Here is an 11,394-nt window from a genome sequence, read left to right on the forward strand (position 1 = left end):
CATACAATCTGTATTTTATTTCACATGCTAATCTTTGCATTTTATTTCTTTATTTTTGTCTTTTAGAACCTCCTGAGATTGAGTTGGATGCAAGCATGAGAAAGTTAGTCACAGTCAGGGCAGGATGCCCTATTAGACTTTTTGCCATTGTTAGGGGTCGCCCAGCACCAAAAGTCACCTGGAGGAGAATGGGTATTGATAACGTGATCAGAAAAGGACAAGTTGATCTAGTTGACACTATGGCCTTCTGTGTCATCCCTGATTCAACACGTGATGACTCAGGCAAATATTCATTGACACTTGTTAATGCAGCTGGAGAAAAGGCTGTATTTGTGAACGTCAGAGTCCTGGGTAAGTAACGAGAGAAATATCTCTGGACAATTTTTAACTATATTGACTGTTCATTGCAGGAATTTTTATGATCTCCAGGTGCTACAGTTCTTGAGCACAACTATATCAGCTGACACTAACTCCCCCTACATAGAAATCTGTTAGCCTTCTTTAATTTTTACTTACTAAAGAACAAAAGCATAAATTGAAATTTCTTTACAGATACTCCTGGACCTGTGTCGGACTTCAAGGTTTCAGATGTCACCAAGATGTCATGCCATCTTTCATGGGCACCTCCAGAGAATGATGGTGGTAGTCCAGTGACTCATTACATTCTGCAGAAACGTGAGGCTGACAGGAAGACCTGGGGAACAGTCACTGCAGAACTAAAGAAAACTAGTTTCCAAATAGCTAACCTTGTACCTGGAAATGAATATTTCTTTAGAGTAACAGCAGTAAATGAGTATGGGTCAGGTGTTCCAAGTGACATACCCAAACCAGTTCTAGCAACAGATCCCCTGAGTAAGTATGCCTTTTGCACATTTTATGTTTTTTTTCTCTTATTTTAATAAGATTTTGCATTTTTTTTAAAGTCGGTGTTTCAAAATTAGACAATGCTACTAACTGCTCAATGATAAACATAAATATTTATGAGTCAGTTTCTGTCAAATAATACAAGCTATGAGTATAGTGCCTTTGCAATTATTAAGAATTTTGCTCTTTTCCATATTGTCTTTGTTGAGTTAGCATCCAGTAATTCAACAAGTATTCAGTAGTCAGAAAATCCTGGAAATTCAATGTTTAATGTGTTTCTTTTTTTTTCCCCTGAAAGGTGAACCTGATCCACCACGAAAACTTGAAGTTGCTGAAATTACGAAGAATAGTGCTACTTTAGGCTGGTTGCCACCACTGCGTGATGGAGGCTCTAAAATCGATGGATACATAGTCAGCTACAAAGAAGAAGACCAACCAGCAGATCGCTGGACAGAATATTCGGTTGTTAAAGATCTCTCCATTGTCATAGCTGGTCTGAAAGAGGGAAAGAAGTACAAGTTTAGAGTGGCAGCTAGAAATGCTGTAGGAGTAAGTTTACCAAGAGAAACTGAAGGAGTATTTGAAATTAAAGAACAACTCAGTAAGTAACAATTTAAATACCACCTATGCTGCAATATTCTGCTTTAACAATGAAATGAGCAAAAATTCTAGTACTTTGAGTGAGTCCCAGAAAGACATATGGTTTATGAAGTCATCTGGGGGATTATAGTTAATTGTATTGAATATTTTGAGAAGTCAGAAAGGATGAGAGTTGACCTCTAATTCAGAATTATTGAAGAATTTTGCCGATATGGTTTCATTTGGAAACAGAAAATATGAACAAAGGAGAAATAATAAATACCATCAATGAGTTTAAAATGAAAGAGGAAAAGGAGTCAGAGTGGTACTCTGAGAGATAAATGGGGTCAAAAGTGGGAGATGTTTAAAGATAAGAGAAAACAAGTTGTTTATATTGTAGAGTTTGTTGAGAATGTAAAGTGAATGGCAGGGAGGACAGGTTTGCCTGATTGAGGTGGTAGGGTCCCTGAGGCACAGGAAGATGTAGGGGTAAGGGGCAGATGAGAAAAACCTTCTTCATTTGTGACATGAAAAGAGAAAGAGAGAGGTACAGGAGCAAAAGAGATTGAAAACTAGGCAATGGCAGGAAGAAGAGTACACGAAGCATACTGCCACGTTTCTTTTGGAAGAAATCAGAAAAATTTTGTGCAAAAAGAGAAGTAGGAGAAAGGGTTCTACCTGAAGAATAATTCAAGGGTATAAACAGATTGACTGTGGAAATGAGTTTAGTTCAGTGACAACTTCAGTCTTTCTTTTCTCCTCCTTCATGTTTGTCTTGTAGAATGTCAGCAATAAGTGAGCAAAGACAAGTTCCAGATACAAAAGGGAATTACGTGTCATACATTAATAGTACTGAAGTCTCTACGTAACTGTGTGAGAAGGCAATCCAGACTCAAAGATATTCTCTTATAAACTGTACAAGAATGTAAAAGACTGGAATAGATATTCCCCATTGCAGAATCTCTAGTTGTCCATAAATGAAATCTAAATCAAAAATTGTCAAGTCGTTCCTACTGGTGATGCCACTTCAGAGAGAAGCAGAGAACTTTCACATGAAAACACCAGGAAAAGTGAATTAGTATGTCACAAAAGTTGACATAAATTATATGTCTGTGTGTGCTTTTTTTTTTTTTTCAGTCCCACCTAAGATCCTGATGCCTGATCATGTTCACATTAAAGCTGGAAAGAAACTGAGAATTGAAGCTCATGTATATGGGAAGCCTCAGCCAGTCTGTAAATGGTTGAAAGGAGATCAAGATGTGCTTACATCCAGTCGCCTTGCCGTGCATAAAACAGAAAAGTCTTCTGTTCTTATTATTAAGGATGTGACTAGAAAAGATTCTGATTTTTACACTCTTACTGCAGAAAATAGTTCTGGTACCGATAGTCAGAAAATCAGAGTGATAGTCATGGGTATGTTCCATTTGATTATTTTTAAACCCAGTTTTATACAAAATTAGTGTATTCCAGTGGCTGCCATTTTCTTTCATGCCTTTTTTCTTCATATACTTTTTTTTGTGCAGATAAACCAGGTCCACCACAGCCTCCATTTGATATTTCTGAAATAGATGCTGATGCTTGCACTCTTGCATGGCATATACCTCTCGAAGATGGTGGCAGTAACATTACTAACTATGTAGTGGAGAAATGTGATGTAAGCAGAGGTGACTGGGTAACAGCTTTAGCTTCTGTCACGAAGACAAGCTGCAGAATTGGAAAACTGATTCCTGGAGAAGAGTATATGTTCCGCGTTCGTGCTGAAAATCGTTTTGGGATTTCTGAGCCGCTTACTTCTGACAAGATGATTGCAAGGTTCCCATTTGGTATGTCAGTTTTTGACAGCAGTATTTGTCTTTTTAGTCCTCCTAGTAAGAAAGCCTGTGATTGATATCCATCTTCGTATTTCTTTCTAGATGTTCCTAGTGAACCAAAGAATGCACGTATTACCAAGGTCAATAAGGACTGCATTTTTGTTGCCTGGGATAGACCAGATAGTGATGGAGGCAGTCCGATCACTGGTTATCTCATTGAGCGCAAGGAAAGGAACAGTTTACTGTGGGTGAAAGCTAATGACACAGCTGTGCGCTCCACCGAATACCCATGTGTGGGGCTTATTGAAGGTCTTGAGTACACTTTCAGAATTTATGCATTGAACAGAGCTGGAGCAAGTAAACCTAGTAAACCAACAGAGTTTGTCACAGCAAGAGCACCAGTTGGTAAGCCAAACATACCAATAATTTCCAACAGACTACTGCTTTTATGGTAATTTTCTGTACCTCTTTATGATTTCAGTTTGCCCTTACATTTATATTTTCATGTTTACTGAGTGCACTGTGTGGGTATACTGTAAATAGGATCCAGCACTATTAAAGCCATTTTTTAATGTATTCGTTTTTCTGGCAAAGCAGACTATAACATGATCTTATTTGCCTTAGACCCCCCTGGAAAACCTGAAGTTATTGATGTCACTAAAAGTACTGCATCGCTGGTATGGACAAGACCAAAGCATGATGGTGGTAGCAAACTTATTGGCTACTTTGTTGAAGCTTGCAAATTACCTGGTGATAAGTGGGTTCGCTGCAATACAACTCCACATCAAATACCTCTAGAAGAGTACACTGCTACTGATTTGGAAGAAAATGCTCAGTATCAATTTAGAGCAATTGCCAAGACAGCAGTTAACATTAGCCGACCTTCAGAACCTTCAGATCCAGTGACCATTCATCCAGAAAATGGTAAGAAATGTAAAAGCATTTGAGAACTCCGATAAGAATCTGTGCATGTTGAACTAACACTCATGTGAAGAATGAGATGTTTATCTCTTACTAAACTGATTAACTCCTGGGCTCTTTCTTTTCAGTTCCCCCCAGAATAGAGTTGGATCTGTCCATGCAATCACAGCTTACAGTAAAAGCTGGAACTAATGTGCGTCTGGAGGCAAAGGTATATGGCAAACCAATGCCAACAATCACATGGAAGAAAGAAGGAGAAATTTTAAAGCCATCTGAAGGTGTTAAGATCACCACTAAGAGAAATCTTGCTACAGTTGAGTTGTTCAGTGTTAACAGGAAGCAAACAGGAGACTATACTATTACTGCCGAAAATGCAAGTGGATCAAAGTCAGCAACACTTAAGCTTAAAGTACTTGGTAAGCTAAAGACTGTCTGTTAATAAATACATTTATACTTAAATGGTATAGCAAGAGACAGAACTATAACAATGCGATGTTAATTCTTCTAGATAAGCCTGGTCCACCAGCCTCTGTTAAAATCAAACATATGTATGCAGATCGTGCAATGCTTTCTTGGGAGCCTCCTCTGGAAGATGGAGGTTCAGAAATTACTAACTACATTGTAGACAAGCGTGAAACAAGCAGACCAAACTGGGCCCAAGTCAGTGCCAATATACCCATTACAAGCTGCACAGTGGAGAAACTAATAGAAGGACATGAGTATCAGTTCCGCATATGTGCTGAAAATAAATATGGTGTTGGAGACCCTATCTTGACTGAACCAGCAGTTGCTAAGAATCCATATGGTAAGTGCTTCATGGGGTAGCTTCATTAGTCGTGTTTTTTTATCTACACTTACGAATGTGAATGTAACTTTCAAATAAATCTTCACAGATGTACCTGGACCTTGTGATCCACCAGTAATAAGCAATGTGACGAAAGACTTTATGACCGTAAGCTGGAAGCCACCAGCTAGTGATGGTGGATCCCCAATAACTGGTTATATGCTTGAGAAACGTGAAACTAAGGCTCTGAACTGGACAAAAGTAAACAGAAAGCCTGTCATTGAAAGAACTGTTAAGGCTACTGGACTCCAAGAGGGAACAGAATACGAGTTCCGGGTGATAGCATTGAATAAGGCCGGACCTGGCAAACCTAGTGCACCATCTAAAGCAGTGTATGCTCGTGATCCTCAATGTAAGCTAAAAATCTCAGATATTTTACATGGTTATTTCTAAATGCTTTTGTACTGCATTCAGTACGGTAACTTTATGTTATTTTAATTCTCAGATCCTCCTGGCCCACCTGCTTTCCCGAAAGTTGTTGATACCACTCGTAATTCAATAAGCCTGTCGTGGAGCAAGCCAGCATTCGATGGAGGAAGCCCTATTATTGGTTATCTAGTGGAAGCAAAAAGAGCTGATACAGACAACTGGGTCAGATGCAATCTGCCCAAGAACTTACAGGCTACACAATTTGTGGTAACAGGGCTGATAGAAGATACAGAATACCAATTCCGCATTTATGCTGTCAATAAGATTGGATACAGTGATCCAAGTGATGTTCCTGATAAACACACTGCCAAAGACATTTTAAGTATGTTCACTGAAAACAAATTACCCTGTTGACTTTTGCTTTCATTTATGGGATGGGTTCCAGAGACAGAGATTCTCACAGATCACAAGAGCAGATTAATTTAGAATGTGTCATTTCTCAAAAAACGTAGCCTAAAAGTGGGTAATTTGAATGAGAATAAGGCAGTTAGGAGCTCAGTAGAATCTGACAGATGTCTGCTTTTTTCATCTATATGCTAGATACTCTTCTGCCTCCTATTGTGGGTCTTCAAGAATTTTTTCTTTCTCTAATCCTAAAATTAGACTTTTCAGATCTCTCTTCTATCCTTAAAACTTTCAGTCTTCTTCATGTCTTCTAAATAATTTGAAGACAAGATTACTATTCTAAGCATCTGTGTGGCACACTATTTAATTGTATGACACTTATTCCTTAAGAGCTATGCTGGCTTCTGCATGTATTTTGCTTTACGTACAAAACCATTGCTTCAAAGAACTGTCTTGGTTCAAGATAAACAGTACAGTCCAGGAGGCTTTGAAACTCCTTTGAGTCCTAGGGGAGCTAGGAGACTTCTTCATATGATAAGTAATGTAAGTGGTAGAAAGGGCAGGAAAAAAAGGAAGTTAAATCAGTGCAAAAAAATGCCAAGTTTGCAAATGATCTTGAAATGAAGTCAGGACACTAACTCACTAACATCATCACAGGCAAGAGAACAAGTTCCTGGCCCAGGCAAGGCCCTGGAAACATTCAAGGCCAGGCTGGATGGGGCTCTCATCAACCTGATCTTGTTGAAGGTGTCCCTGCTTATTGCAGGGAGGTTGGTCTAGATGGCCCTTGAAGGTCCCTTCCAACCCAGACTATTCTGTGATTCTGTAATTCTAAGCTGGTTAATTTAGTGAAATGCCAGTAAAGATGGACTTTTTGTCACAGTGATTTTAGTGACAGTCTTAAATTAAAGACAATGTTTTAATTGTGTGGTTTTTGTTAAACACACAGTTCCTCCTGAAGGAGAACTTGATGCAGAACTAAGGAAAGTCCTTGTGTTGCGTGCTGGAGTCACAATGAGACTTTATGTGCCAGTAAGAGGACGTCCACCTCCAAAGATTACATGGTCTAAAGTGGGTGCCAACCTAAGAGATAGACAAGGATTAGACATCAAATCAACTGACTTTGATACCTTCCTGCGATGTGAAAATGTAAACAAATATGATGCTGGAAAATACGTCCTCAGTCTGGAGAACAGCTGTGGCAAAAAGGCATACACCATTGTCGTGAAAGTGCTTGGTGAGTATCAGGGTTTTCCCCATTATAATATGTTTGTTAATTTTTTAACTGATTTTTTTTATATTTTGTTTACTAAATCATATGTGGGGTGGTTGTGTTTATGCAGATACTCCAGGTCCTCCGATTAACCTGATTGTAAAGGAAGCATCTAAGGATTCTGCCTTCATTACATGGGAACCTCCACTAATAGACGGTGGCAGTCCAATCACAAATTATGTTGTTGAAAAACGTGATGCAGAAAGAAAGTCATGGTCCACAGTAACAACAGAATGTCCAAAGACAAGCTACAGGATAACTAACTTAGAAGAAGGCAAATCCTACTTCTTCAGGGTGTTTGCTGAAAATGAATATGGTATTGGTGACCCCTGTGAAACTCGTGATGCTGTTAAAGCTTCTGGTAAGAAAAATGAATACACTTTGCTTATTTTGGTATTCAAATAATTTTTATTTTTAGCTTGAAGGGACACTTACTATGCTTTTTTTCCTTCTAGAAACACCTGGACCAGTTGTAGATCTTAAAGCTTCAGCTGTAACAAAATCATCATGCAATTTAGTATGGAAAAAACCTATCAGTGATGGTGGAAGCCGTATTTTTGCATATGTTGTTGAAGTCCTGATTGGTGAAGATAAATGGCAAGAAGTCATGCGGGCAAAGAACCTCCATTTTTCAATGAGGGACCTAAAAGAAGGACAAGAATACACTTTCAGAGTGAGAGCCCAAAATGATGCTGGATATGGAACTCCAACAGAGCTCACAATTGTGGCAAGAGATGATGTTGGTGAGAAGCAACTCAAGATCATTAATTCATTGCTTCACTTACCCAAATTATATTTATTTTATGCTTACTATCATTACTATGCATACATACAAATCAGATGGCTTTGAAACAGCATCTTAATTTTATAATGGAGTTTATGCATAGTTGAATAAGTGGTTTCTTTTATTTTTACAGTGGCACCTGATCTTGATTTAAGAGATCTACCTGATTTGTGCTATATAGCTAAAGAAGGTAGCAGCTTCCGTCTTAAAATCCCAATTAAAGGCAAGCCTGTCCCAGCTGTAACTTGGAAGAAAGGTGAAGACCAGGCACTTACTGAGAGTGGAAGAGTTGCATTTGAATCTACAGCAGTTAACACCACACTTGTAGTACATGACTGCCAGAAAGCTGATGCTGGAAAATACACAATAACTCTGAAGAATGTTGCTGGCAGCAGGGAAGGCACTATTTCTGTTAAAGTTGTTGGCAAACCTGGCATACCAACAGGTCCGGTGAAATTTGAAGAAGTCACAGCTGATGCCATAACCCTGAAGTGGGGCCCTCCGAAAGATGATGGTGGTTCAGAAATCACTAACTATGTCCTGGAGAAGAGAGATAATGTAAACAATAAGTGGGTGACTTGTGCCTCTGCAGTCCAGAAAACATCATTTAGAGTCACAAGACTTCATGAAGGAAATGAATATACATTCAGGATCAGGGCCGAAAATAAATATGGAGTAGGTGAAGGTCTTAAATCTGACCCTGTGATTGCAAAACATCCATTTGGTAAGTACTCATTGTAATTTTCAAAACTGAAGAAAAATGTTTGGGGGGTGATATTTCCTTTTAATGTTACCACATTTTTTTATATCGTTTAGATGTGCCAGATGCTCCTCCACCTCCCAACATTGTTGATGCTCGGCATGAATCTGTAGCTTTAACTTGGACTGATCCCAGAAGAACTGGAGGCTCACCAATCACAGGTATTCCCCAAAAGCCACCCTAGTATTTCAGTTCTTAATAGTTCTTTCTCTCTGCCAAGGGGTAAGATAAAACTATCAGGTGTTTATGCTTCAAATTGAGTGATTGATTGATTGATTTCACTGGTTTACTTCATACTCTATGATGGATTCTTCTTAAAATTTAACTTAAAAGCTTGGAAAAGACTAAGAAACAATATTTTTGCATGGAGCCAAAATATCTAAAGAAGGAAAACCAAACTCACCTATATGTTACATTACTTGGGTCCAGCTCTGGAGCCCTCAGCACAGGAAAGGCATAGACCTGTTGGAGAGGGTCCAGAGAAGGCCACAAAATTGATCAGAGGGCTGGAACAGCTCTGCTATGAGGACAGGCTGAGAGAGTTGGGGTTGTTCAGCGTGGAGAAGAGAAGGCAGACATTTTAGAAGGGCCTGTTGCAATAGCACAAGGGGTAATGGTTTTAAACTAAAAGAGGGGAGATTCAGGTTAGACAAGAGGAGGAAATTTGTTACAATGAGCATGGTAAAATAATGGCACAGGTTGCCCAGAGAGGTAGTAGATACCCCATCCCTGGAAACATTCAGGATCAGACTGGACGGGGCTCTGAGCAACCTGATCTAGTTGAAGATGTCCCTGCTCATTGCAGAGGGGGTTGGACTAGATGACCTTTGAAAGCCCCTTCCAACCCAAACTATTCTATGATCCATTTCTTAATCTGGTTTTTAGTGTTCCTCTTGTACAATGCATATGTGACATGACATACAGGCAGTATGATGTTTCATAGTGCTATGAGAAATTAAGATTTCTAGAAAATCCCTCACATTTTCATCTCACCATTTACCTTCTAGGTTATCACATAGAAGTCAAAGAAAGAAATAGTCTTTTGTGGAAGAGAGCAAATAAAACACCAATAAGAATGAAAGATTTCAGAGTGACAGGACTAACTGAAGGTCTGGAATATGAATTCAGAGTGATGGCAATCAACATGGCTGGAGTAGGTAAACCAAGTCTGCCATCTGAACCAGTTGTGGCACTTGATCCTATTGGTAAGTCATCAGGAGAACAGAAAGGAAAATTCTGAAATTTGCATTATTTTTTGTTTGACCACTATTTATTATTTTTTCTTCTAGATCCCCCTGGAAAACCTGAAGTTATCAATGTAACTAGGAACTCAGTAACTCTCGTTTGGACAGAACCAAAATATGATGGTGGACATAAGTTAACTGGTTATATTGTTGAAAAGCGTGATTTACCCTCAAAGACCTGGACAAAAGCTAATCATGTGAATGTTCCAGACTGTGCATTTACTGTAACTGACCTCACTGAAGGCTGCAAATATGAGTTCAGAATTAGAGCAAAGAACACTGCCGGAGCTATCAGTCCTCCATCTGAATCCACAGGAACCATAATATGCAAGGATGAGTATGGTACGTAGATGGCATTAAAAATGTAGAATTTTATTTGAATAATTAATACAAAATCCTCTTTTTTTTTCTTTTCCTCCTATGTTCTTATTATAACAATTGTTTTGTTTTGGGGTTTTTTTTTTATTTCTTTTGACAGAGGCACCAAGCATTGTTATCGATCCTACTTTGAAGGAAGGTTTAACAGTAAAAGCAGGAGAGACCATTACAGTGTCTGCTATTAGTATCCGTGGCAAACCACCTCCAACTTCAGCATGGTCAAAAGCTGGAAAAGATTTTAGACCTTCAGAACTTGTGCACATTGAAACCACACCAACTTCTTCTACTCTAACTGTCAAATATGCAGCCAGAAAAGATTCTGGAGAATACATGATCACTGCAACCAATCCTTTTGGCACTAAGCAGGAGACCGTACATGTGAAAGTTTTAGATGTTCCAGGACCTCCAGGGCCTATTGAGATCAGCAATGTTTCAGCAGAAAAAGCAACTCTTACATGGTCACCTCCTGCAGAAGATGGTGGATCACCAGTCAAATCATATGTTCTTGAAAAGAGAGAAACTAGCCGACTGCTCTGGACATTGGTTGCTGAAAATATTGAAAGCTGTAGGCATGTCGTTAGCAAGCTCATTCAAGGAAATGAATATGTTTTCCGTGTTTCAGCAGTAAATCAATATGGCCAGGGTGAACCAGTACAATCAGAACCAGTTAAAATGGTGGATAGATTTGGTATGTAGAACAAGCTAAGAAGTTCCAGTTTGTTTTTATTAATCTCTGAAGACTTGATTTTTGTTTTAACTGTACTTTTTTCATCCTTATCAGGTCCCCCAGGCCCTCCTGGAAAACCAGAAGTTACAAATGTGACTAAAAATACTGTGACGGTTACCTGGAAAAGGCCAGTAGATGATGGTGGAAGTGAAATCACAGGTTACTATGTGGAGCGAAGAGAAAAGAAAGGTTTAAGATGGGTCAGAGCAACAAAGAAACCAGTTTCAGATCTGAGATGCAAAGTAACTGGTCTCCTGGAAGGAAATGAATATGAATTCCGTGTCAGTGCAGAAAACAGAGCAGGAGTTGGACCACCAAGTGATGCTTCAAACTCAGTCATGTGCAAGGATGTTACATGTTAGTATCATGCTTTTTTGGTTTTGGGGGTGGGTGGGGTGGGCAGGGGGAGCATGTTCATACAGTATAAGAGTGACC

General features: G+C 39.1%; 1 protein-coding gene across 27 annotated transcripts in view; it reads left to right on the forward strand.

Moving 5' to 3' along the window:
• The window catches only part of TTN (titin), a 245,118-nt gene that overhangs the window by 188,284 nt on the left and 45,440 nt on the right, over nucleotides 1-11,394 (forward strand). For all 27 annotated transcript variants that reach the window (XM_065637181.1, XM_065637152.1, XM_065637169.1 and 24 more), the window contains 20 exons: nucleotides 67-351; nucleotides 553-852; nucleotides 1,163-1,465; nucleotides 2,581-2,856; nucleotides 2,967-3,266; nucleotides 3,357-3,659; nucleotides 3,879-4,178; nucleotides 4,304-4,591; nucleotides 4,684-4,980; nucleotides 5,069-5,371; nucleotides 5,465-5,770; nucleotides 6,743-7,030; nucleotides 7,137-7,427; nucleotides 7,522-7,809; nucleotides 7,984-8,574; nucleotides 8,667-8,771; nucleotides 9,618-9,815; nucleotides 9,900-10,196; nucleotides 10,333-10,920; nucleotides 11,014-11,316. In XM_065637181.1, coding sequence (XP_065493253.1) covers nucleotides 67-351; nucleotides 553-852; nucleotides 1,163-1,465; nucleotides 2,581-2,856; nucleotides 2,967-3,266; nucleotides 3,357-3,659; nucleotides 3,879-4,178; nucleotides 4,304-4,591; nucleotides 4,684-4,980; nucleotides 5,069-5,371; nucleotides 5,465-5,770; nucleotides 6,743-7,030; nucleotides 7,137-7,427; nucleotides 7,522-7,809; nucleotides 7,984-8,574; nucleotides 8,667-8,771; nucleotides 9,618-9,815; nucleotides 9,900-10,196; nucleotides 10,333-10,920; nucleotides 11,014-11,316 — 6,210 coding nt within the window. The remainder of the gene's footprint in view (nucleotides 1-66; nucleotides 352-552; nucleotides 853-1,162; nucleotides 1,466-2,580; nucleotides 2,857-2,966; nucleotides 3,267-3,356; nucleotides 3,660-3,878; nucleotides 4,179-4,303; nucleotides 4,592-4,683; nucleotides 4,981-5,068; nucleotides 5,372-5,464; nucleotides 5,771-6,742; nucleotides 7,031-7,136; nucleotides 7,428-7,521; nucleotides 7,810-7,983; nucleotides 8,575-8,666; nucleotides 8,772-9,617; nucleotides 9,816-9,899; nucleotides 10,197-10,332; nucleotides 10,921-11,013; nucleotides 11,317-11,394) is intronic.

The sequence above is a fragment of the Caloenas nicobarica genome, chromosome 6, assembly GCF_036013445.1.
Source record: "Caloenas nicobarica isolate bCalNic1 chromosome 6, bCalNic1.hap1, whole genome shotgun sequence".
In the NCBI taxonomy this organism is placed as follows: domain Eukaryota; kingdom Metazoa; phylum Chordata; class Aves; order Columbiformes; family Columbidae; genus Caloenas; species Caloenas nicobarica.